Source organism: Oncorhynchus nerka, linkage group LG13 (genome assembly GCF_034236695.1).
Source record: "Oncorhynchus nerka isolate Pitt River linkage group LG13, Oner_Uvic_2.0, whole genome shotgun sequence".
Lineage (NCBI taxonomy): Eukaryota > Metazoa > Chordata > Actinopteri > Salmoniformes > Salmonidae > Oncorhynchus > Oncorhynchus nerka.
The window spans coordinates 56675016-56702653 of record NC_088408.1 but is presented as its reverse complement, the minus strand read 5'-3'; the positions used below and the strand labels follow the sequence as shown (position 1 = coordinate 56702653).

The 27638-nt window shown below is 44.3% G+C and overlaps 2 protein-coding genes across 3 annotated transcripts in view; one reads left to right on the top strand and one right to left on the bottom strand.

Moving 5' to 3' along the window:
* The window catches only part of slf1 (SMC5-SMC6 complex localization factor 1), a 36016-nt gene extending 16320 nt beyond the window's left edge, over positions 1–19696 (bottom strand). Inside the window, exons 1-15 of one of the 2 annotated variants that reach the window (XM_029677419.2) lie at positions 19411–19696; positions 18951–19062; positions 18319–18397; positions 17527–17758; positions 15001–15154; positions 14762–14896; positions 14543–14599; positions 13963–14109; positions 12961–13127; positions 10891–11022; positions 10600–10741; positions 9786–9957; positions 9408–9553; positions 8959–9101; positions 3249–3328 (exon numbers count right to left, since the gene is read on the bottom strand). In XM_029677419.2, coding sequence (XP_029533279.1) covers positions 3249–3328; positions 8959–9101; positions 9408–9553; positions 9786–9957; positions 10600–10741; positions 10891–11022; positions 12961–13127; positions 13963–14109; positions 14543–14599; positions 14762–14896; positions 15001–15154; positions 17527–17758; positions 18319–18397; positions 18951–19062; positions 19411–19424 — 1912 coding nt within the window. In that variant the 5' untranslated portion in view covers positions 19425–19696. The remainder of the gene's footprint in view (positions 1–3248; positions 3329–8958; positions 9102–9407; positions 9554–9785; positions 9958–10599; positions 10742–10890; positions 11023–12960; positions 13128–13962; positions 14110–14542; positions 14600–14761; positions 14897–15000; positions 15155–17526; positions 17759–18318; positions 18398–18950; positions 19063–19410) is intronic. The other variant, XM_029677420.2, reaches the window with a different exon arrangement.
* Positions 19697–19952: 256 nt separating this feature from the next.
* Positions 19953–27638, top strand: part of kiaa0825 (KIAA0825 ortholog) — a 150161-nt gene continuing 142475 nt past the window's right edge. Inside the window, exon 1 of the mRNA XM_065026490.1 lies at positions 19953–20044. The gene's annotated coding sequence lies outside the window, so the exon portion shown is untranslated. The remainder of the gene's footprint in view (positions 20045–27638) is intronic.

The following is a 27638-nucleotide window of genomic DNA, read 5'->3' as shown; positions in this document are numbered from 1 at the left end:
AAAAAAGAAGAAACAGCGAACCTCCAATGAGAATGCAATTTAAGAGGAGAGATAACAGGGAGAGATAAAAACATTTATTTTAAATAAAGTCATAAAAAAAGGTAGTGAATAGGGCTCTTTCTCCTCCTTTTTTGGGGGGTGACAGAGGGATTTTCCACTTACACCAGAGCTTCAAAGTTAATAAACGGGCTGTGAGTGTGAGAAGAGCCTCTTCCTGTCACGTATTGTTCCTCTGGAGGAAGTTATGGTACACAGCCCAGGCACAAAGGCTCCAAAAAGGATTCTTCACACATCCAGGGTTCAAAAGCTCCCACTGGGCATTACCAACGTACCACGTGATATTTAATCAGCAAACTACAACACCCAGACACAAAAGACATATTTACATTTCCCCCCCCCGCTCTCTTTTTTTATACAATATTAAATCAGGAATATATTTTCATGTATGGCTGAACTTCACAAGAAAGTTAAAGGCCAAGCATGAGTGCCTCTTTGCTTGCCAGTATAATACAGGACTGCAGAATTCCTAATAAATGCTTTACTAGCCTGCATGGCCATACAGAGGCTTCACTGGAGCACAGAGCAGGGCATGGGGAGTGGGAGGAGAGGAACGAGGGGAGAAAGGGAGGAGAGGGCAGACAGAGACAGGACATGCAAGAGTGCAGGGGAGAGGAAGAGAGGCTTGCTACATTTCAAGGCACAGCGAAATACTGAAAATGCTCGACGCTTTCAACTTGAAGAGTTCCTTTCTTCCCAGAGGTGTCTTTGAGGTTGCATTAGACGCATTAAATGTGTTTTCCCAGCTGACGACGAGGTTGAAGGGCGGGACAGCAAAGAAAGAGACGCTGTTTATCTGGAGCTTCGACAACATCTGGACGAGGAACAGCGAATGGTTTCACTGTTCTTTCTTCTTTTTTTTTCGTGTCAAAATGCAGAGGTAAGCCACAAAGCAGAGGGTAGCTTGTGTTGTGGAATATATTTCAGATCTCCAGTGCCAGTTGCCCTGCTGTATCATGCCCCAGCTCCCTCCTCGGAAAAAAACTTCCCTTCCAGAGCAACCCAGCGTCTCTTCGGTGCGTTGCCTCTCGCCAGCCCAAAACACAGGAAATCCAAAATTAATCCTGCCTCTCCACAATTATGGGTTTTGAAATGCGGTGTTGTCCGTTATGTCCAACTGGAATAGTCCGGATTTGAAAAGGGACAGCCGGTACTGGTGGATCGGATCTGGCGGTGGAGCTTCCCAGAACAGTACCGTGAACCCAACTGCACACTCTCCTCTCTGAGTTACTGGTCCATACCAATATTCTCACACCATGCGGCGAGGAATACACAGGAGCCAAGATGGCCGACATGAGCACAGTTTCCAACGCAACCTCTCCCCCATAAAGCGCTACTTCCTCAATCTTCCTATAATAACAGTTAATAAACTCCGATAAATAAGACCACATTCTTTCCATGTAAATAAATGATCTCCAAATCGAATAAACATAAAATTCAAAATGAATAATAAACGTGGGGGGGAAACAACAAAAAAACAGCAATAACTAGACTAGAGAGTGAAGTCCAAGTGGGCCTTAATGAGTTGTTCTGCACTGTGGCAGGTCAGCGTTCTGCACAGTGTGTTCCACCATTACAGCCTCTAAAAACGCTGTGATTAAAACACCCATTCCACAGCTCCCCGTGTGTACACATCCTCGCAAATGCCAGGCCCAATCCACGCACTGTTAAATCACTGTAATGGCTCCAATTTGGACGAAATGCCTCCATTACAGGGGTAATTGCATGCTCAGCATTTATAAAGCACGGAATGGATAAATCCGCCTGTCCTTTTCTAGAAATCCCTCTAACAATCACCCATTTCATTCTTTAATAGAAAAGTTAAATGTGTGTGTTGAACCCCCCCCACTTTGTCTGTGTAGCCGTGCTGCGTGTTGACTGGCAAGCTGGTTCAAAACGCCGCTGGCAATCGGTTCCAATAAGAACGCTATTTGTCAGAACGGTGCTAGAAAACTATACACAGTGCCAAGTATTCATTTACACCCATGTCTGAATGTACAACCTCGTACACTCTTGGATGGTAATATCCTACTGTATAAAAACACCAAACCTGGCTTGCCGTGGAAGTTGAAAAACTGCGTAAGAATGTTGTGAACCGGGCTTGATCGGTGACATACGACAGGGAACCGATTTGATGTGTGTAGAGAGCATCACAAGACGGTGGTCACTGGATAGCGATGCGATTTCAATTGAGCGTTCTAACAGGAATCAGGGGTACAATATGCCACTTTTTAATGTTGTACCTCACCTACTGTAAGAGTCTGCTCTCCTCAATGCTAGCTATGTTAGTAGCACCCAAGAAACTCAACAGTGGAGTCAGGACAGCACGTACACCAAGGAGACTGTAGAACTGCCAGAGCACAGACAACGACCTTCCTAAACCCACAGCCCCTCTCAGCTGCTAGAGATATGCAGCACAGAAAAATAGCTCATAGGAAAGCAATATGAAATCTGTGTGTGTGTCCGAGAGAAAGAGAGATGTGCTGATGGTTCATCAAAAATGTATGCTTGAGCGCATCGGTATAGAGATCACGTAGTGGAAAAACAACACATGCAAACAGCCTGGAGTCTCCTGCCTGCCCTCCCCGACACCACCTCCCTGGCTCTGGTGCAGGGCCTTTCTGAACAGGTGAGAGGGGAGATATGAGCGCTGACACCTCAGAGAGTTCACACAGAGTGCCAAGCCTCTTAAGTGCAGGAAGTTCTGCACGTAGTAAGTCACTTTCACAGCACAGCCCTAATTACTGTGTTTAATATTCTTAAACTGGGGATCTGACGACCAATTGTGTGCCCGTGTGGTGGTGGTGTTGTCTTTTGTCATTATTTCCACGTTTCTCTTTTATCCGTGCGATTATTATTCTTTTTTTTACCCTAAAAAAATGTGAATAATAGATCCAAAAAATAAACCGTGTGTGGAATTTCAATGAGAATGCCAGAGGTGGCAAACAAGGTGAACTCGTTACAGACGAGAAAAGCCTATTGAATCCACCCACATAGCTACACCATCTGCTAATCCATGGCTTTATAAATACATAATGGGCTCTTCATTAAGTTCAAACGGACGACAAGGCTCTCGTGTCCTCGCTCTACTGATGACCTAGTCCTGTGCATCAGTCTATGAAAAAAAAAAAAATTTGCTTGCAAATATGCAGAGAAGCGTGTGTGTGTGTGTTTGTGTGTGTGTGTGTTACCTGCTGTGTTGACACGGTTGAGACCTCTGGGGATGTTCTCCTTGCCCAGACCTGCTCCGTTAACCAGACTGCTGGCCATTCTGGGTAGAGACGGGAGACAGGGTCAGGTCTGACATCAAACATTATCGTCATGGCCATCTGATGACGGGCATTTCTTCAAACTATTTAATACTGCCACAATGAATGTCCATAGAGAGGAATTTCCTTTCACAGCTGGGATTAGTAATCCTACACGTTAGGAAGACATGGACACGCGCACAAAGCAATGGAACATCCTCGGAGTAACAGAGCAGTGGCAGCAGTGTGTACAGGGCCACTGTGCTGTGCCTCATTCAAACAGACAACTACCAGGACCCTGGCAAAGAGATACTCTCAGCACAGTCTTTTAATGGCTGTCACTATGAAGCACTGTTCACCTACTAAAGCCCATACTCTCAAATACAGTGCAGTCAGTGTGTTACTCATCTCCACTGCCCCCCGTTTGAAGAATAACCAAAATTAAGGTCACACCCAATTGCACTGAGGAAATGGATCCTGTGAGGTAGTGTAAACGCCAAGGAGGACGCTGGTTAAATTAATACTCTAGAATGCAATTCAATATTTCCTACAGTATTTAATGATGACGTGGTCAAGGAGAGATGACCAGTTTGGCCATGCAGCAATAACACTACAGCCTGAGCTGTGTGTCCTGGCTGTGGAATACCGCAACACCATCCCATCTAGCTAGCGACGACGCGCTTGATCAAATTACCACACACGGCGGCTCCGTAGGCGTCACAGGTCCTTTTTCCGTCCCTTTTCCGCCGCCTAGTAAGTAAAACCCCAACTGAGTCATTTCAACGGGGAAAAAGGAGATTATGAGAAATAAATAAAGACGAAGTAGTGAAAGTGCGCTCTTCAAAGCTGCGTAGTGCTAATAGCTGTATGGCTGTCAGTAGTGCTGTGAGTGAGTGTGCGGAGGGGAGACCTGTTGCCTGGCTGCCAGCAGGACGTCTGACATGTGGGTGACAGTGAAGAGGAGAGAGAGGGGGAGGCATGCTTTACTACAGGGAAGCCTGCTTGTTCCCTGTAATTGGGCTGTTCAGAACCCGGGCGGAATCTCCCCGACAGTGTGGGAGGAACACACGTTCTGTCACGTAGCTTGTTATTAGCAGGGACAAGTCTGTGAAGAGATCAGAAGTGCCTGCGTGTGTGTGAGAAACATTTTCATCTCATCCCACTTAACTCAAAAAGTACCCTGTCCACATGGGGAGACGGACAACAGACTTGGCGAGAGAGCCTCTCTCATTCCCCTATGATCGTCCATACTATAGAGGATTATCATTCTGTCACTCTGGGTGCAGGATCACTGCAAGCCCGGGGGCATTGTACAATAAGCCATTCACTAACACAAAATACACACAGACACACACACACAGGCAGCAGACTCTCTCCAGTGCCATTTCCACCCCACACGGTGTGATAAAGAGGCAGCAACATAAGAAACCCTTCCACAACTGACATTGCTTTTGTTAAATTGCATTTGAGGCTTTCTAAATGGTTATTTTTTTAATCATAAAAAGCAGATTTATTTCATTTAAAAAATGTTTTACAATAGGCAGAAAACGCTCCGCCATTTCCTGGTTGCTAAAAATTCTAAGAAGTAACAAAACAGGCAATGAATAGTGTAGAGCCCTCAAACCCAACTCTGGACCTTGAAGCCAGTCCCACTGCTCCCCCCCATTGTTCCCCTCTAATCGGGGCCAGATTTAGACCTGGGACACCAGGTGTATGCAATTAATTACCGGGTAGAACACAAAACCAGCAAGCTTTTCAGAATTCACCAATAAATTGGTCCACATGGAATGCTAAAGGCATAGAAACCGTAAATGACTTTGTAATAGGAAATTGTAAAAAGCAATTTTGGACTGACCAATGTAGATATTTTCAAAAACATGCAACTTATCTTTCATATCACGAAAATTCAATTTGAAATGTTTGGGACATCAGGACAATCTTGAGGGAATCTTACAGTCAAAAAAGGATGGTCATATGATAGGATTTGTATATCTTACCTTGCAGAGAGCCTATCCAACTGACAACCTCTTAGAAAAAAAATATTAGAACCATGAATTAAAAATAACTGATATTGGCACAAGATGGAGGGAATGTTCGAACATTAACAAATGTAAATTCACTGACTGTCAGTCTGCATATGTTCAAGGCATGGCATATGAGGGTGTAGTGAGATACCTGATGGGTTGGATGATACTCTTATCTTACTTAACTGGAAATCAACCAATCCTCTACTGATAACACAATGGAAAGGTCAATGATTTATTGTCCAAAATGTTGAAAGTGGGTGGGCTACTGAGAGAAACAAAATGGTGCAGTTTGAGGCCATGTGGCGGAGAGTGATGCAGGCGCTGGAGATGGTGTGAGCATGTGGGTCTGGGCAGGTGTGATGATGTTTGTGTGCGTATGCTGTCATTTGTGTGTGTATATATGTTTTGTAATAATAAAATATTTTTTTTTTTAAATAGAATTGTACCAAATACATTTTCAAAAAGCAAAAATTGTATTTTCAGCTGGTGTACAAATGCGAAAGTAAGACTAACCAAAATTAAACTTAATAAGAAGCATAGAAATAGTGCAAATAGAACGGATCTACCGCTTCTCAGACTTGCTTTCAATGAGAAAATCTAACCTAATTTTATGTGTCACATGGGCCGAATAAAACCGGTGTAGTGAAATGCTTTTTTAGAAGCCCTTAACCAACAACGCAGTTAAGAAAAATATATGTCAAGTAAAAATGTAACATAGTTAAAGAGCAGCAGTAAAATAACAGTAGCGAGGCTACATACAGGGCGTACCGGTACAGAGTCAATGTGCGGGGGCACAGGTTAGTCGAGGTAATTGAGGTAATATGTACATGTAGGTAAGGTTAACGTGACTATGCATAGATAATAACCAGAGAGTAGCAGCAGGGTAAAACAGGCGTTGGGGTAGCCAATACATTAGCTGTTCAGGAGTCTTATGGCTTGGGGGTGGAAGCTGTTAGGAAGCCTTTTGGACCTAGACTCGGCGCTCCGGTACCGTTTGCCGTGCGTTAGCAGAGAGACTAGGGTGGCTGGAGTCTGACAATTTTTAGGAACTTCCTTTGACCGCCTGGTATAGAAGTACTGGACAGCAGGAAACTTGGCCCAGGGCCGTACGACACTACCCTCTGTAGTGTCTTGCGGCCGAGCAGTTGCAATTCCAGGCAGTGGGTGATACAATCAATCAGGATGCTCTCGATGGTGCAGCTATAGACCTTTCGAAGATCTGAGGACCCATGCCCAATCTTTTCAGTCTCCTGAGGGGTAATAGGCATTGTCGTGCCCTCTTCATGACTGTCTAGGTGTGTTTGGACCATGATAGTTGGTGATGTGGACACTAAGGAACTTGAAGCTCTCAACATGTACCACTACAGCCCCGTCGATGACAATGGGGGCGTGCTCGGTCCTCCTTTTCCTGTAGTCCACAATCATCTCCTTTGTCTTGATCATGTTGAGGGAGAGGTTGTTTTCCTTGCACCACACGGTCAGGTCTCGGACCTCCTCCCAAAAGGCGACCTCATCGTCTGTCGGTGATCAGGCCAACCACTGTTGTGTCATCTGCAAACTTAATGAAGGTGTTGGAGTCGTGCCTGGCCATGCAGTCATGGGTGAACAGGGAGTACAAGAGGGGACTGAGCACGCACACCTGAGGGGCCCCCATGTAGGTTCAGCGTGGCAGATGTGTTGTTACCTACCCTTACCACCTGGGGGCGGCCCATCAGGAAGTCCAGGAGGATCCAGTTGCAGAGGGAAGTGTTTAGTCCCAGGGTCCTTAGCTTAGAGATGAGCCTTCAGGGCACGATGGTGTTGAACGCTGAGCTGTAGTCAATGAATAGCATTCTCAGGTAGGTGTTCCTTTTGTCCAGGTGGGAAAAGGCAGTGTGGAGTGCAATAGAGATTGCATCATCTGTGGATCTGTTGGGACGCTATGCAAATTGGAGTGGGATAATGGTGTTGATGTGAGCCATGACCAGCCTTTCAAAGCACTTCATGGCTACAGAAGTGAGTGCTATAGGTCGATAGTCATTTAGGCAGGTTAACTTTAGTGTTCTTGGGCACAGGGACTATGGTGATCTGTTTGAAACATGTGGATATCACAGACACAGTCAGGGAGAGGTTGAAAATGCCAGTGAAGACACTTGCCAGTTGGTCAGTGCATGCTCGGAGTACACGTCCTGGTAATCCGTCTGGCCCCACGGCCTTGTGAATGTTGACCTGTTTATAAAGGTCTTACTCCCATCGGCTACGGAGAGCGTGATCACACAGTCGTCCAGAACAGCTGATGCTCTCATGCATGCTTCAGTGTTAATTCTATGCTCACTTCGAGGCAAGCAATTTTGCTTGTCTGGTAGGCTCGTGTCACTAGGCAGCTCGCGGCTGTGCATAACAGATCTTAACACACATTATATGTGAAATTGTTCAGGTCGCCAAAAAAGCTGCCTACTATGCCTTTAAGGGATGGTGTGATTCACTGTGCTGTAGTAAAATAATAAACACAAAAATATATGTTTTATTGTCACACAACGGATAGGTGCAGTGAAATGTGTTGTTTTACAGGGTCAACCATATTAGTACGGCTCCCCTGGAGCAAATTAGGGTTAAGTACCTAGCTCAAGGACACGTCTGCAGATTTTTCAACTTGTCGACTCGCGTATTCGAACACGCGACTCTTCGGTTACTGGCCCAACGCTCTAACTGCTAGACTACAGTAACATGTGTCGAGAGAGGGCGAGAGAGCGATACAGAGAATGACAAACCCAAACGGGCTCAAACAGAAAAGCAATAAGCTCTGCTTGATTAAGCCAGCAGGAGGAAACAGGGCTTCAATTATAGAGAGCCTCCCGCCAGCCTTTGTCTGGACTTGTGCCCTGATGGCAAGCTGTCCTTACAGGAAGAGCCGAGGAGAGCAAGAGAGGGACTCTCCTCATCACACACTTTATCTATTAAGCCATATTCATGGCCTCTCACTCACATGCTACCTCAGCATTCTAAACCAAATCATCTATATCATACGATCCCCTCACCCCAACTCTCTGAGTAATACACAATTACTCATTGAAAATAAATTTTTGTAAGGTGAGGTAAAATAACTTGTCTTTTGATTTTCTATTGAAAAAGGTGAATGTTGGTGAATAAAGTGTTTGAGGGGAAAAGAGGCCAAGGCTGGTCGGTGAGTGAGCTGCTAGCCTTGAGGTGAACCTCATCCCCAGCGGGCCCTGCCTCCCCGTGTCTGTGCCAGCGGCGGGGTGTTGAACAGCAACAGCTGCCTGGTATGACGCGGGGGCGGTGGTGGCAGGGGAGAGAGGTGAGCCATCAGTCTGTCCAGAGAAGCCTAGCTGTAGGGCCTCTAACCTGCTCCCTGCACCTCTCCTGTAATCTCTGATACATAGGCATGTGAAAACGCATGTCCACTGAAGACTCCACATCTCCACACTCACTCTGACCTGCTCTCTTACACTCTCCTCTCCTATGGCATCCTCTCACCCCCTCCTTCTTTTCCCTCATTTCATCTCCCTTTCTCACCTCTCCCATCCACACAGCTTTCCCTCCTCTACACCTTCCTCAGGGAGGTTGGTTGTATGGCCTCTAGCCTGACTGGAGTGGTCAGCGGGGGAACAGACACACAGACTCACCCTGTATCAGTCCCCTGGGTGCTCCAGCTGTAGGAGGTGGGTTCAGTCCCAGGCCGAGGGCCCCCGCTGTCTGCCCGGGGGACTCTGGAACCACCTGTCCTGACCGCGCACAGCCTCCCCAGGGCTGGCAGGTAGGAGGACACCTGTCAGGACACACACACACAGTAGGATGAAGGAGAGGGTCTTTATAGAGAGGGTCTGTAGTATAGGAGGTGTGTGCGTGTATGTTAGACAGAGGAATAAAGACACCAGCGTTAGCAGCTGTGACAGTGAGAGGCCCAGCAGTGAATACAGCAGCAGGAGAATCTGATCCCAGCAAAATAACTGGCCTGTATGTGCAACAGAGCTCCAATACACTGTACCGCTGTTGCACTTCTACTACACCTGGGACACAAGAGCCAAGACGGGGAAACCAAACACATTCTAACGTAGGCTTGGCCAAAACGTACAATCTTCCTTAGCGAGATGGGCTCTGCTCCTATGATGATGCCGTTCCTGCAGCACACGTTCCTAAAGATGGCGTCTGCCGTGACCATCCGTAGCCTGGTTGGGACCATCCCGGGAACAAACGTCTGGAGGACATCCGGGGGCAGGTCTGAGGGCAGGAAGAATACCATCCACATCAACACGGGAGCAGTTAGAACACATGATTAAAACTGTGCTGCTGTGTGTCAGACTGGTTGCGTCACGAATGGTACCCGATTCCCTATACAGTGCACTACCTCTCACCAGGGGTCCACAGGTAGTGCGAACGTTGTGTACTATAATCGGGAACAGAGTGCCGATCGGGACGGAGCCTCAGACCTGCGTGCAGTGCAGCGTAGTACCCTGACAGAGGATGGCGATGTGTTGAGCCAGGTCCTCCAGGCCTTTGTCCACCAGGCTGCGGTTGAGGCGGCTGTACTCCTGCCACCAGTAGTCCACCACCACGCCCAGCGTGTCCTGCAGGGTCAGCACCAGCGTCTGCCTCCGGTCTCTCTCACAGTCCCTCTCCTGACCCTACGCAAGCAACCACAGCACAAAAAAACAGAGATGGGTAGTTAGCTGGACCAGAGTGAGGGCCCAATTCCATTATAATTCCTGCAATTCCTCCCCGCACCAGTCTATTTCTATGTGCACAAGCACTGTTCACACCCCTCTTGTTGGTGGAGAATTTTGCAGGATAAAGCTGATTGCTTGCAATTCTACAAATGTTACCATGGGAGCAAAGAAAATGTTGCAGTTCTAAAGCAAATTGTCTTGCAACCCTACACACTTAGGCTTGTCTAATGTCTATTCATGTGACAAAATAATTACAACAATATCTACGGCTTAAAATACCTAAAAAAACAACAAACAAACAAAAACAGCTGACATGGGCTAGTTGATCTGGGCATTTCTGATAAGTTACAAATATCTCTAAGGTCTGTAATGACTAACATAACAAGAGGAACTGAGTCCCCTCCCCACCCCAATTTTTTTTTAAATAAAAGACCCCTGCACTTCCCCTGCTGACACAGCACCCCACAATTTGGGAACCGCTGCAAGTTCAGAATCGACTTTGAACTGATCTATGGGCGGGACAGGGATGTAGGCCTACTGTATGTGACTGGAATGTTGGTGAGGACAGGAACAGGGACTTGGGAACGTGTCCAGGTTTACCTCGGAGACAGAGCGTTCCCACAATGAGGCCTGGACCAGGAGCTGGGCGATCTGCTGCACGGCCTTGGAGGCCAGCGTCGAGTGCTCCCACAAGCTCCAGAACACCCTGTAGAGGACGGACGACCGCAAGCCTCCCGCCTCTCTGAGGGAAGAAGGAGGACATGTTGAAATATCCAGTGTCGTGTCTGTGGTGCATGACGTTGATTGGAACTATCGAAGTTGTTTCAAGTAAGTGACGCCTGTTTTCTACGTTACGCCAATATATGCCTGTGTCCCGTCGGTGGGGATTACCCTTTGCTAGCTGAGTGCATGTCACACTTGAAGAGCTCGAGCATAAAGGCCTGCAGGTCACCATGGAAGCGGAGCAGCTCTGGGGAGGCGGGGCTAGGGAGTGAGTGACAGGGCTTGCTACCCATGCAGAACCTGGAGAAACAGAGACACCAAAAGGAGGAAGATGGTTACAACATGAAAAGGAGAAGGATTGGCTCCCGAGTGGCGCAGCGGTCTAAGGCACTGCATTGCAGTACTAGAGGTGTCACGACAGATCCGGATTCGATCCCAGGCTGTGTCGCAGCCTGCTGCAGCCGGGAGACCCATGAAGTGGCGCACAATTGGCCCAGCGTCGTCCGGGTCCCATCGCGCCCTAGCGACTCCTGTGGCGGGCCGGGCGCATGCACGCTGACACGGTCGCCAGAATACCTGCTTTTTTCAAGGGTTTTTCTTTATATTGACTATTTTCTACATTGTAGAATAATAGTGAAGAGATCAAAACTATGAAATAACACATATGGAATCCCGTACTAACCGAAAAAAGTGTTAAAATATATTTGAGATTCTTCAAATAGCCACCCATTGCCGTGATGACAGCTTTGCACACTCTTGGCATTCGCTCAACCAGCTTCATGAGGTAGTCACCTAGAATGCATTTCAATTAACAGGTGTGCCTTGTTAAAAGTTAAAAGTTCATTTGTGGAATGTCTTTCCTTCTTAATGCGTTTGAGCCAATCGGTTGCGTTCTGACCATGTATGGTTGGTATACAGAAGATATACCGAATAGGGTTAAGACCAAGTCCATATTATGGCAAGAACAGCTCAAATAAGCAAAGAGAAACAACAGTCCTTCCTTTAAGACATGAAGATCAGTCAATATGGAACATTTCAAGAATTTTCAAAGTTTCTTCAAGTGCAGTTGCAAAAACCATCAAGCGCTATGATGAAACTGGCTCTCATGAGGACCGCCACAGGACTGGAAGACACAGGGTTACCTCTGCTGCAGAGGATAAGTTCATTAGAGTTAACGGCACCTCAGATTGCAGCCCAAATAAATGCTTCACAGAGTTCAAGTAACAGACACATCTCAACATCAACTGTTCAGCGGAGACTGTGACTCAGGCCTTCATGGTGGATTTGCTGCAAAGAAACCACTACTAAAAGACACCAATAAGAAGAAGAGACTTGCTTGGGCCAAGAAATACGAGCAATGGACATTAGACTGGTGGAAATGTGTCTTTTGGTCTAGAGTCCAAATTGGAGATTTTTTTGTTCCAACCGCCGTGTCTTTGTGAGACGCGGTGTAGGTGAATGGATGATCTCCACGTGTGTATTTTTTATCGTAAAGCATGGAGGAGGAGGTGTTATTGTATGGGGGTGCTTTGCTCGTAACACTGTCTGTGATTCATTTAGAATTCAAGGCACACTTAACCAACACAGCGATACGCCATTCCATCTGGTTTGGGCTTAGTGGGACTGTCATTTGTTTTTCAACCAGACAATGACCCAACACACCTCCAGGCTGTGTAAGGGCTATTTGATCAAGGAGAGTGATGGAGCGCTGCATCAGATGACATGGCCTCCACAAACTCCCGACCTCAACCAAATTGAGAAGGTTTGGGATGAGTTGGACCGTAGAGTGAAGAAAAAGCAGCCAACGAGTGCCCAGCATATGTGGGAACTTCTTCAAGACCGTTGGAAAAGCATTCCAGGTGAAGCTGGATGAGAGAATGCCAAGTGTTTGCAAAGCTGTCATCAAGGCAAAGGGTGGTTATTTGAAGAATCTCAAATATAAAATATATTTTGATTTGTTTAACACATTTTTGGTTCTTACTTGATTCCATGTGTAATTTCATAGTTTTGATGTCTTCACAATTATTCTAGAATGTAGAAAAAAACATTGAATGAGGTGTTCTAAAACTTTTCACCGGTAGGGTATGTAAAAAAGAGAGATGGATATAGTAGAATTGCTGATAGCCCATGAAAACACAGGAGACTTGGGTATCTCATATTAAAGTAATATTTTGAACAGACGTTACTGGGACATACAGTTTATGGCCTTTGTATAAGTGTCTCTCTAGTGTTCTATACCTGAGTGATGTCTCCAAAAGGGGCCAGACTCCTTTTCGACACTGGGGACACTGTAGCACCTTCATGAAGAATGTCCCGCTAGCTGGAGAACCCCAGGGAGGGTTGTTCCTCAGGATGCTGTGGAGAACCGTGCGGAACTCACTGAGAAAGAAAGGCTTGGCATCCCCCTGGATGGGGAAAGAGGAGCTATGAGTAGCCAGGGACTCAGGTTTATTGTTACGGATACAGTTATCCTGTGTGTGTGTGTGTATCCTGTGTGTGTGTTTCTTTTCTCTCCTTCTCCCCTCACAGGTGAAAACCATCACTCCCCAATCAGTCAACAATCAATCATCAATCAGAAGACACAGCTCCTCCTATTTCCTACCCTATCACAGTTCCTTCCCCATGGTTTAAAAACCCCATCATTTGTTTGCTCTCTAGCAATCTCTCTGTAAATGCCATGTCTGTAGGTCTCTGTGTTTCACTCTCGCTTTGTGTCTTAAACCTCTCTTTTGTTTAAAGCACCTCCATAGCACTTTGTCATCACCTGTGAGTATTGTTTTTGGTTATGGTGTTTGTTTGTTGCTGGTGGGAAAAGGGGGAAACCAAGACAAGTCGCCCATGGGCATACACTACCCGTAGGTGAACTTTGTTAAATACACTAGTTAGAACTGGGTGGACCACCCACTGTATTTTTGGTTAGTTAGTTAGCTGTTGTTAAAGTAGGCTAGTCTAGCTTAGGGGTGTTTTTGAATACTTATTGTTTCTTTCCTTGGGTCCAGCTCAGCCCCTTTTCCTGCTCCCCCCCCCCATTACCGTGTGTTTATAAATAAACCTAGAGTTTGACGGTAGATTTCTGTTGTCGTGGTTATTTCGTGCACACTTTTACTTTGTCACAATAATAATTTGCATGAGTTATGTTACGGGTCTCATTACCATCCCCCCTAGACTGTCGGGCCAAAAGGGATTCGTAACATTTATATTTTTTGACAATGGACAACAAACAGTTTGTGTGGTCTTTACGTGGAGAGCGTGACGCATGAGGGGCTGGAGGAATGGGGCTGGGGGGAGCTGCCCTGGCAGCAGGTACAACTGGAGCTCCTCTAGGGCTTGGGTGAATAAACCACACTCAGTGAGGCTCTGCACGTTGCTGAAGTTGGCTACAGCAGTCTACAAAAAAATAGAGAGAGATGACAATGGCGTGAGCAGTTGGGGTGGAGAAAGAGAAGGACGTCAGAAGTTCATCAGGTAATCTCGGTAACTGTCATCTATTGCCCACTTGAATATGAACTTAGGAAATGTGAAAAAGTACTACATGACCGTTTATAATAGCAATCGGAAGAAAATCCACTTGGGAAGGTGCCGGAGGGACAGTGAGAGACTACCTTTAATAGCTCTGCCAATCACGCTTCACCAATCAACTGACAGCATTGGTTAAATCAGGTGACCCGGATATGATGCGTCTATGCACAAAATGTCACCTTTCAGTGAGGCGCCTGACATAAAGGAAATTGAATGACCTGATCTCCTTTGACACGTCACACACTCATTTACAGTTGTATAATAAGCGTGTATGGTAGACGCTTTGAGCAGATCTGCATACCTGAGCGTACGGTCCGGGGGCATAGTAGCTCAGGGTATCTGGGAGTCTTTTCCGCTCCTGCATGAAATGAGCCATCCACAATGTCACACATGCAGTCATTAAAATGACGACTGAAAAAGTTGTATGACTGACATGAGTTTTCGCCCACAAAAAAAAATATTTGGAAACCTAGCGTTTCATTGCTAAACATAGACGGATTTGAAAAGACCTGCCCCTCACCCCTATTTGAGAGATGTAGTCCCTGGCCTCGCTCTCCAGCTCTGAAAAGTCTGTGGAGAGTGCGTCATTGGCCTCCTGTGTCTCCTCTGGCTGGCCCTCTGTCCAGGTTAAACCCATATCAGAACACACGTTCTCCTGAAGACAAGACAGAGCACTTAGATTGAGCCTTATTATACAAGCCTTTCACTGGGTGTAATTGTTAATTACGCTAATCAACAGATATCTACATAGACATTTACCCCAAAAAGATGCAGGGCCATGTGTTCTATGGAGTAGCACGGTGCATTGTGGGCCTTCACATGCTCTGCGACGTGTTTTGTCAACACGTGTGTCACGTCAGCATGGGAGGGAGGAGGGTACGAGTACACATTGGCCTTCCCAGCTTTTAGGATTCTGAAAAAAATATATGTTCATAATAAATTAAAGTGACAGGTATGTCTGATGATGTAGCAAATACAGGACACAACATTTTTGAGAAGACAAGAAATGCATCATTTACATGTCTAAGCATAAGGTTTGAGGTCAATTCATTTCAAGACGATTCTGTAGGCTTGGCCCTAATGTGTGTCACCTGGAGCTGCACAGAAAATGTGACGGGAACAAGAAGGTCAATGCCCAAGGACTAGTCAGCCCTTCCCCCTCTGAGGGGCCAACATGTATCTATCTCTGTTACAGTATCCAGAGGACTAGTGTGATGGAAGATATTGCATTAATTCAATGCTTGGTCTCTATCTGAAACTTGTTCACGGAGATGCTATCTATACGGATGGACGATCTCTTACGTGTGTCTGTACAGGGTGACCTCGGAATTACACTATCATGCAAAGGAGTTCGATTGTCTTCTCAGGAATTCGGTCTCATTTACATTGGTCTCATCCGTCGCACAAGCTCTTAGACGCTGCGACACCCTGTGGAGATCGGTGCCTGGGAGTGTTGAGGTTACTGTGAACTTGGTAACGTTTGATATGTCAATGGTGGTTTGTTTCGGGTTGAAAGGTTACACCTTCGGATGTTAGAAATGGAAATGCCTTTGTTCTCTCTCTTATCCTGTATCTAGTCCATGGAGGAAGGTTGCATGTTCTCATTTCCTAGGCCTCTGGCCTAGTGTGCATCTCTTTGTTCATGCTCTGTCCTGTAAGTTAACCTTAGGATCTACGGTGCCTTCGGGAAAGTATTCAGACCCCTTGACTTTTTCCACACATTGCTACGTTACGGCCTTATTCTAAAATGGATTTTTTAAATACTTTTTTCCATCAATCTACACACAATACCCCATAATGACAAAGAGAAAACAAGTATTGTGACAAAAAACACCTTGTTTACATAAGTATTCAGACCCTTTGCTACGAGACTCAAAATTGAGCTCAGGTGCATCTTGTTTCCAATGATCATCCTTGAGATGTTTCCACAACTTGATTGGAGTCCAACTGTGGTAAATTAAATTGATTGGACTTGATTTGGAAAGGCACACACCTGTCTATATATAGGTCACACAGCTGACAGTGCATAAAACATGCCATGAAGTCAAAGGAATTGTCTATAGAGCTCCGAGACAGGATTGTGTCGAGGCACAGATCTGGGCAGGGAACCAAAACATTTTTTGCAGCACTGAAGGTCCCCAAGAACACAGTGGCCTCCATCATTCTTAAATGGAAGAAGGTTGGAACCACCAAGGTTCTTCCTAGAGCTGGTTACCCGGCCAAACTGAGCAATCGGGGGAGAAGGGCCTTGATCAGGGAGGTGACCAAGAACCCAATGGCCACTATGTCAGAGCTCCAGAAGTTCAACCATCTCTGCAGCACTCCACCAATCTGGCCTTTATGGTAATGGCCAAATGGATGCCACACCTCAGTAAAAGGCACATGACAGCCCGCTTGGAGTTTGCCAAAGGGCACCTAAAGGACTCTGACCATGAAAAACAAGTTTCTCTGGTCTGATGAAACCAAGATTGAACTCTTTGGCCTGAATGCCAAGCATCACGTCTGGAGGAAACCTGGCACCATCCCTACGGTGAAGCATGGTGATGGCACCATCATGCTGTGGGAATGTTTTTCAGTGGCAGGGACTGGGAGACTGTCAGGATCGAGGGAAGGATGAACAGAGCAACGTAGAGATCCTTGATGCAGCGACACTCCCCATCCAACCTGACAGAGCTTGAGAGTATCTGCAGAGAATTGGATAAACTCCCCAATACAAGTGTGCCAAGCTTGTAGTGTCATACCCAAGAAGACTCAAGGATGTAATTACTGCCAAGGGTGCTTTCAAGTACTGAGTAAAGGGTCTGAATATTTATGTGACAGCGTTATGTTTTTAATAAATGTGCAAAAATGTCTAAACTTTTTTGCTTTGTCATTATGAGGTAGTTTGTGTAGATTGAGGGGGGGGGGGGGGGGGGGTCCACTTAATACATACATTAATACATTTTTGAATAAGGCTGTAACGTAACAAAATGTGGAAAAAGTCAGGGTGTCTGAATACTTTCCAAATGCACTGCATATGCTTGGAATGCCTTGTAATGCTTGTAACTTAAGCTTTATGCCTTGAATGTGAATCCATTCATTTTACAAATTCATTAAATACACATGTATTTAGAATTCCATTCTCAGACATTTCCTCATTGTCTATTACTGTTACTCAAGCGTAGGCTCTTACATATGGCTAAAACATGTTCATATCTATATATAGATATCTAGATATATCTATATATATCTATACACACACACATACATACACACATTACTGCCCACTACAATTCTAAAGACCACCTTCTGAGCATGTCTCTGCGAGTAGGATCATTGACCATCAGGAGGACCCTCCAACCCTCAAAGGCCCCAGCCATGGCCCTGCTGGTCACCCTCTCCCTCCACACCTTCACTGGGTTAGAGGTCCCAGGGACTCCCCCCTTGGAGACAATGTCCAACTCATAGGGCCCCTCTGGCAGCCACGAACCATTCTTAACAGAGTCAAAAATATATTCTGGAGTCACGATCCATTTGCCTGACAGAGAGGGAAGAAAAACAAACACCACAAAATAATGAAAATGCTACTTATGAAAGGTCCATGAGAGTATTAAGCTGTGGAATCCCTAGTCTGTACAAGCTGACTTTGTCAAAGCTTGCTACCTAATACTCTGTGTACAAAACATTAGGAACACCTTCCTAATATTGAGTGGCACCCCCTTTTGCCCTCAGAACAGCCTCAATTCGTAGCGGCATGGACTATAAGGTGACAAAAGCATTCCACAGGGACGCTGGCCCATGTTGACTCCAATGACCCCCACAGTTGTGTCAAGTTGGCTGGATGTTCTTTGGGTGGTGGACCATTCTTGATACACACGGGAAACTGTAGAGCGTGAAAAACCCAGCAGCGCTGCACCTGGCACCTACTACCATACCCCGTTCAAAAGCACCTACATATTTTGTATTGCCCATTCAATAAGGGATCAGAGCTTTCACCAGGCCAGTCTGTCATGGAAAGTGCAAGTGTTCCTAATGTTTTGTACACTCAGTTTACGGAAACACCTAGTAAGTGTAGCGCTTACGTTCATCATCACTTACCTCCTGCACAGGCTGCCATGAACTTCTCACTCGGCAGCTCGCGGGTGACAATCAGATGGGTAGTTCCGTCTTTATAAACCTGGAAGATCAACACATCTGCTTTGACTCCACCAAGGCAAACCATCTAAATAAAGCGTGATGTTTCGGTGGCATTGAAAATATCCTAGGCGGTCGGCCAACTCATTTGATATAGGCCTAGTACATAGAAAATAAAACAACGGATACCAAAGAGGTCAGCAACTAAAGTTCTAAACTGACCAGTGACCGTTCTTGCCGTGACCTTCCCGCAGAGTCGTGGCGGGGATAAAGGGATACGAACTTTGCAGCACATTGTGTGCCCCTGAGACTGGAGGCAAATGTACAGTAACTATAATAAGAGCCAATTGAGGGCAAGGATAAAATGACAGAGTCAAAAATACATCCCAACATCAGAAACCAATTAAGGTCATTTTTCAGGACTAATCACCCACTGTTCATCTTTTCCTCGATGAACGGTCTTGACAGTGACAGGTGCCATCCAGCTCTCATAATGGCTGTCTCACAGCCTGGCCTTTGGTGCTATTTTCCGATTATAAAAAAGGTGAGAGTGAGGGTTGAGCGGGAAAGCCCGTAGCTATGAAGTCAACACTTACAGAGCCACCAATGTACTTTCCACCCAGTTGAACGATTCCATGGAGCAACTTTCCCTTCTTCTGGAGATTCTTGATCCCAGACACTTGGAACACATACTTGGTGTCCACCATCCTGATAAAAGACAACACATGAAGACTAGTCTACTATACATCATGTCATGCCTTGCTTGAGTAGAAATAACAGTAGAGCAAGCTAGCAAGACTGTCCTTTACTTTTGCAACAGACGTTTTCAGTGGTTATCTGTACTGCAGATAACTAGCCAGTTAACGTTAGCTAGCTAGCGGAGAACGTCAATGGAAATTTCAGCATGATGTAGAAACCAATAGAACGCCCGAGGGGAAGTTCATATTGCGCTTTCATTAAATCCCTGGATATGTCAGTAAGACTGGCTAGTTATATAGTAGGTACTAGTTCGGTTAGTGTTGAACTAAAAACAATATACCGTTAACGTTAAATTACCTTGGCATGTGCATGTGACGTCCACACTAACGCTATCTAGCTAGCGCCAAAATTCAGACGCCATGACCAGACTTGACAGTCGATACCATTTCGCGAGCCGTCAATATTTTATTTCTCTAGACTAACATTTGATTCGTTCAACAACATGTTGCTATATTTATCGAAACTACAATTAAATCGTGCATAATGGTTAATAAACTAGCTACATATTGGACTATCACTGAACAAAATATAGGTGTTTTGCCACCCTTGTGCTAAGAAGAAAATACTCTATCTTGACAGTAAACTGCGCTAGTGGGAGGGGGGGTCCACGACACATTTATATTTTTAAACACACATTATTTTAACATTGCATGATTTCATTAATGAGAAGCAAATTCGTAAATTATAATTTTCATAACAAATTCAATTGTGCATGGGTATCACGTCTCAAAACCGTTGAATAAAAAAAAAGATTAACTAAAATCCCTCCCTATTATGCCTGAAACTTGGATCATTCCGACCTGCGGAAGTTTTCCCTTGGTTGCTTCCGGGTGGTTGTCACAGACGCTATCTGGATAATTCAGATTAGTTACAAATGGAGCAGATTGTAACAGATTTTCATTGACTGCAAACAAAACGATCTGATCGAGAGGTGTGTAGCCTATCGTCTATTTATATGTATATTTCAAACGTTTTCATAGCATTGTAGGCGTTCAAAAACGTTCATAGGTTGTGTATCCTCAGCATGCAGGATTCTTAATCGTTTTAAACTCTTTTGGCCAATGTAGAGTAACCTTAGTCTGTAATTTATCCAATTCTCTTTCTGGTATGGCTACATGGGGACCAATCAATGGGACCAAGGGACAACATGACAGGTTGAGACAAGCGAAATATATGCCTCTGACTGTACCCATGGTCAGTTTATTAAATGAAGATTTAGGAGAAGAAAAAAGGTTTAATTGGGATTTATATGCCTATTTTCACTATATTGCGTCCTTGATTTGAAATAGGCTCATAGCTGTAAAGCTACTAGATAGGGGATTTTGAAGAAGTAGCCTAATGGGATTATGATATTGATGGCTGTCTCTTGGTAACAAAGAAATGGATTAAAAGCCATCAGTACTTTATAGCTTCTACTTGGTGTTTTGTTGTATCTAAACCTCACACTTATAACAGGCAAAAGTGTATGCAGGCCGTTCTATTATTCAGCTCTGACCTCACATGTGAGCTAATAGAGAGAGGCTAAACTGTTAAGGGCGCAATCCGGCATTAGTGCATCAATTTTTAGACTTTTAAATTGATTATAGCCATTAGTTATTGAAGAATATAACATGAAAGCCTCCTGAGCGTAGTTCAACTGTATTACCCCATTAGTACCCCAAATATAAGTGTGTTAAACTCAATTATTGGTTCACAATGTTGTAAAAAATAAACACTGTAGGCCATAGTTTATCAAATCAAATCAAATGTTATTTGTCACATGCGCCAAATACAACAGGTATTACCGTGAAATGCTTACTTACAAGCCCTTAACCAACAATGCAGTTTTAAGAAAATAGAGTTGAGAAAATATTTATTAAATAAACTAAAATATATTTTAAAAATTAAGTAACACAATAAAATAACAATAATGAGGCTATCTACAGGGGTACCGGTACCGAGTCAATGTGTGGGGGGAGTTTGGTCAAGGTAATTTGTACATGTAGTTAGGGGTAAAGTGACTATGCATAGATTATAACAGCGAGAAGCAGCAGTGTAAAAAATAAAGAGCGCGCGGAGGGGGGGGGGGGGTAAATGCAAATAGTCTGGTAGCCATTTTTATTAATTGTTCAGCAGTCTTATGGTTCGGGATTAGAAGCTGTTAAGGAGCCTTTTGAACCTAGACTTGGTGCTCCAGTACCGCTTGCCGTGCGGTAGCAGAGAGAACAGTCTATGACTTGGGTGACTGGAGTCTTTGACCATATTTTGGGCCTTTCTCTGACACCGCCTAGTATATAGGTCCTGGATGGCAGGAAGCTTGCCCCCGGTGATATGTACGCACTACCCTCTGTAGCGCCTTATGCCGAGCAGCCGCAGAAAAGGAAGACCAAGAGTAACCTCTGCTGCAAAGGATTAGTTCATTAATGTTAACTGCACCTCAGATTGCAGCCCAAATAAATGCTTCACAGAGTTCAGGCAACAGACACATCTCAACATCAACTGTTCATGGGAAACGGCGTGAATCAGGCCTTCATGGTCGAATTGCTGCAAAGAAACCACTACTAAAGGACCCCAATAATAAGAAGAGACTTGCTTGAGCCAAGAAACATGAGCAATGGACAGTGGAAATCTATCCTTTGGTCTGATGAGTCCAAATTTGAGATTTTTGCTTCCAACCACTGTGTCTTTGTGAAACTCAGAGGTGAATGGATGATCTCTGCATGTGTGATTCCCACCATGAAGCATGGAGGAGGAGGTGTGATGGTGTGGGGAGGGTTTGCTGTCTTTGATTTATTTAGAATTCAAGGCACACTTAACCAGCATGGCTACCACAGCATTCTGCAGCAATACGCTATCTCGTCTGGTTTGCTCTTGAGCCTGTTGATACTTTTTTCTTATGAATTTTGAAGGGGTCACAGCACCAATGTCTGTTTTAATTGATGAAATGTATTTTCCATGATCGTCTTATCTTTCAAACTTTTTTCTAGTGACCCCAGAGGTTCTTCTTCTATGGTATTATGGTGGTCCACAAACATATATTAGAGGTGCATGCCGCCACCCACTGTGCGGGGTAGTATAGAATATATATTTTTAAGTATATTGTTCTCAAATAATTAACAAAAGGCAAAAATCAATGTAATCCTTTTGTCAGATTCAAATGTCAATGAAGTTGGCAGTGAAGTCCTGGAGAGCCAAGAACCTTTCAGCCGCAGATACAATTATGGCCAGTTTCTTGGACTTCTTGTTCGTTTGGGATGTACAATTAATCACATGTGCAATAAATGCCACAAATTCTACCTTCTTCACTGTCAGCATATCAGTTTCCCTCAACTGTTTAATGACACTGAATCTCCACAGGCTGCGGGGGCATCCACCGCCATATCTTCAGCTCCAGTCTCCTTCGACTACAGTATTTCGGCTGCCTCTGTGTGGAGACCTCCTGTACAGCCCTGACCCTTGCCACTTCAAACTCATTCACCCTAACTGGGCACTCCAGGGAATTGTGAATGTGATTTTTTCAGCACAATTGCAATGCAGTAAATCTTCAGATTCTTCATCAACATTACTTCCCGGACACACAATTCCAGCAGAACAACAGCTTGGACACGAAAACTCTCACCTCGTATCTCACATATCCCAGCTTCACATGTGAAAGGAGATACTCTTTGCCAATAATACAGACAGGATTTCCTCTTTTCTTCCGTCCACGGCGCGGTTCAGACATCGTGCTCCAACAAAGTCCTGGTATAGTCCTTGTAAACCACGAGGCCTCAGCATCCATCGTGACGCCAGAGATGATTCCTTTTAACGGTGCTCTGCTTCAAAAATCTACGTTGCCCATCTACATCTTCCCCATATAGTGTCTTCTGAAAGTATTCATACCCCTTGACTTATTCCACATTTTGTTGTGTTGAAGCTTTAGTTGATAATGGATTAACTTGAGGTTTTTCTCTCACCCATCTACACACAATACCCATAATGGTAAAGTGAAAACATGTTTTTAGAAATGTTTGCAAATTTATTGAAAATGAAATACAGAAATATATCATTTACACAAGTATTCACACCCCTGAGTCAATACTTTGTTGAAGTACATTTGACAGTGATTACAGCTGCGAGTATTTCTGGGTAAGTCTCTTAACAGCTTTCCACACCTGGATTGTGTAATATTTGCCCATTATTCTTTTAAAATTGCACAAGCTCTGTCAAATTGGTTGTTGATCATTGCTAGACCACCATTTTCAGATTTTGCCATAGATTTTCAAGTAGTCAACACTGTAAGTCAACACTGTAACTTGGCCACATTCAGTGTCTTCCTGCTAAGCAACTCCAATGTAGACTTGGCGTTGTGTTTTAGGTTATTGTCCTGCTGAAAGGTGAATTCATCTCCCAGTGTCAGGTGGAAAACAGAATGAACCAGGTTTTCCTCTAGGTATTTTTCTATGCTGAGGTCCATTCTACAATGTTGTTGATCCCATCCTCAGTTTTCTTCTATCACAGCCATTAAATGATGTAACTGTTTTAAAGTCATCATTGGCCTTAATGGTGAAATCCCTTAGTGGTTTCCTTCCTCTCTGGCAACTCAGTTAGGAAGGAAGCCTGTATCTTTGTAGTGACTGGGTGTATTCATACACCATCCAAAGTGTAATTAATAACTACAACATGTCTGCTTTTTGTATGTTTACCAAGCTACCAAGATGTGCCCTTTTTTGCAAGGCATTGGAAAACCTCCCTGGGCTTTGTGGTAGACAATTCACTGCTGGATTGAGGGACCTTACAGATAATTGTATATTTGGGGTACAGAGATTAAGTAGTCATTCAAAAATAATGTTAAAAACTAGTATTGCACACAGAGTGAGTACATACAACTTATTATGTGACTTAAGCACATTTTTACCCTTGAACGTATTTAGGATTGCCATAGCCTGGGTTGAATACTCATTGACATTTCACCACATTTCAAGACATTTCACCTTTTCATTTTTTTTGTAAAAAAAAACGACATAATTCCACTTTCACGTTGTGGGGTAATGTGTGCAGGCCAGCGACAGAAGACTCATTATTAAACCATTTGAAATTCAGGCTATAACACAACAAAATGTGGAAAAGGGGTGTGAATACTTTTCAAATGCACTGTAGGTTGATGTAGAGCCATAATGCCTTCTCGTTCTACTCTTTCGACACACAATAAGTCAAAACAACTTTGGGTAACTCTGACCAGCTCCACTTTTCCTAATGCATCCTTTACCATCCTCAATACTTGAAACGGATCCCCCCAACAAGTGTAATTGTCAGTGAATTGTACTCCAACCCAAAAATTATACTCATTTACAACTTTAGCCCTTTTATTCCCCATTTTCCTTTATCACTGTCTTCCACTCTTGACCCCAGAAGTTATTCTCAGGTGTTACTTTTTATAGTAATCAGGGCGACTGGTGAAGTAAAACAATCACAGTAAGGTACCTAGTTGTTACCCGGAAATTATTTGATATTGAGATAAAATTGTCTGAGGTGGAACCTTTAATATTTTAAATGTTGACTAAATGAATGTTACTTTTTTTGGGGGATGTAGACTTCATATTTTAGGGCACACTATAAGGACTATAATGACACCAAGATGTTGTCTGTATCATGTATGATTCACGGATCAAAGGGTCTTACAGGAGGAAAAGGGCCTAATATGGCCACTTTCATCATGATTTTAACACATTGTTTATGATACAAATGTAAAGCATGTCAAACATCCTCCTTCCCTTGAAGTTTCTATGTGAGAATTTCCAGAACAATCTGACCTACCCAAAATATTTTCGGGCCATCCTGGTGTGATCCATCCTGGTGTCATCCAGTAGCAGTCTACCCCCTTCCTCTAAAACAGACTGGCATGAATCAAATCAAAATGTATTTGTCACATGCGCCAAATACAACAGGTGTAGACCGTGAAATGCTTACTTTCAAGTCCATAGCCAACAAAGTAGTTCAAGAAATAGAGTTAAGAAAATAAACTAAAGTTTTAAAAAATAATCAAAAAGTAACACAAGAAAATGACGTAACAATAACGAGGCTACATATGCAGGGGGTATCGGTACCGGGGGGGGGGGGGTCAATGTAGTTAGTCCAGATGGCCATTTGGGGGTATAAGCTGTTAAGTAGCCTTTTGGTCCTAGACTTGGCGCTCCAGTACCACTTGCCGTGCGGTAGCAAAGAGAACAGTCGATGACTTGGGTGACTGGAGTCTTTGACAATTTTTTGGGCCTTCGTCTGACACCGCCTAGTATATAGGTCCTGGATGTCAGAAAGCTTGGCCCCAGTGATGTACTGGGCAGTACGCACTACTCTCTATAGCGCCTTACGGTCAGATGCCGAGCAGTTACCATTCCAGGCTGTGATGCAACCAATCAGGATGCTCTCGATTGTGCAGCAGTATACATTTTTGAGGATCTGTGGACCCATGCCAACTATTTTTTGTCTCCTGAGGGGGAAAAGGTTTTGTCGTGCCTTCTTCACAACTGTTGGAACATCCAATGAGCATCTTCACATCCAATGAGCATCAGAGCCGGTGTAGTAGGATTCAATCAATCTGGTTGGGGTATGTACGTACGTACGTATGGTCACTGTGGGGACAACATTGATGATTCACTTATTTACATTTACATTTAAGTCATTTAGCAGACGCTCTTATCCAGAGCGACTTACAAATTGGTGCATTCACCTTATGACCTCCAGTGGAACAGTAGTGCATCTAAATCTTTTCAGGGGGAGGGGGGGTGAGAGGGATTACTTTATCTGCCGGTGACATCTACTTTATCTGCCGGTGACAGAGGTGGTATATTCCTCAATGCATTTGGATGAATCCTGGAACATGTTCCAGTCTGTGCTAGCAAAAGAGTCCTGTAGTGTAGCATTCGCATCTGACCACTTCCGTATTGAGCGAATCACTGGTACTTCCTGCTTTAGTTTTTGCTTGTAAGAAGGAATCAGGAGGATAGAATTATGGTCAGATTTGCCAAATGGAGGGTGAGGGAGAGCTTTGTATGCATCTCTGTGTGTCGAATAAAGATCGTCTTGAGTTTTTTCCCCCTCTGTTTGCACATGTGACATGCTGGTAGAAATGAGGAAAAACAGATTTAAGTTAACCTGCATTAAAGTCCTCGGCCACTAGGAGCGCCACTTCTGGATGATCATTTTCTTTGATCATACCAAATCACATCTCTCTAAAATACTTCAGAGTATGACACTCTTAATCAGTGGAATGGCATTCGAAAGCTACATTTTCAGCACAGAGCCAAATAACCCATCAAATCCATCAACTCAAAAAAATACAGAAGTCTTATATTTATATTCTCAAATAACAAACAAGGAGAACTATACCCCTGTGCCAAACTTGGCCCCTCGACTCTAGGCACTCGGGCTCCCGAGTGGCGCAGCGGTCTAATGCACTGTACCTCAGTGCTAGAGGTGTCACTACAGACTCTTGTTCTATCTGTATCACAGCCTAACCCCTAACCGGGTTAGGGTTTGGCCGGGGGAGGCCGTCATTGTAAATAAGAATTTGTTCTTAACTGACTTGCCTAGTTAAATAAAGGTTAAATAATAAAACCATTTAAAAAATGAGTGCAAAAATCCGGGATGCCCCTACCCCAACACTAACCATAACCACTGTCCATAGCGTGAATTAAGCTGCTTCTCCAAAGACTGATTTTAATTCCATTTAGCCTACTTTGATGCTATGTAATAGCAGCCTACAAATAGGCCTACTTAGATATTTCCACAGCATATAGGTAACCTTTAAGCATAAATTCAGTAGTAGGTCGACAATTGAATGAATGCAAGGGAGAAATAATGGGGAACATGAATCAACTCAATTTCAAACTGTTATTTTGAGGCCTTGTGAAGCACAGTTACAGTGTTTTCATAGCTGCTTCTGAGAACACATTAGATCATTTTCTGAAATGTTTTGATGTCAAAATATGTACGTGTTTAATTTATTGTTTCTTTAAAAGAGGATGTTAGGTGCCCTCTTTTAAACCGTGTTGACTTTAACTTGACATGCTTTAAGTGGCTTTAAAATGCCAGCCTGGGGACGAGCTGCTAAATATTTCAGAACAATCTCTAACTTGGATTGTGTGAGAGGAGACTGCTACTGTAGATTCTCTCTGAGTGCTCTGAGTATACGTCTGCCCCAGTCAACCCAGTGGCAGCAGTCAAAAATACACTGGGGCTCCTCAACATCTGCTTTCAAAATAGATAATGACAACACAAAAGATATCTACTGCTTCTGCTGCTAATGAGGCCCTGTGTGGTGACAATGTGAACCTGACACTCTCCCTTAACTCTCACGTGTACCACACACACGCGCGCACACACATGGGCGTTGATGCACATCCTGTGTGACACACTATCATCACCAGCCTCCGCCACACACGCTCTCTCCCATATAATTACACCGTCGAGTTCCTAATCCGCCGATTGAAAACCTACACGTCTCCAGAAGTCTCTCTATATACTCCCTCCCAGACAGAGTGCGCGGATGATGATGTGGGGAAGGA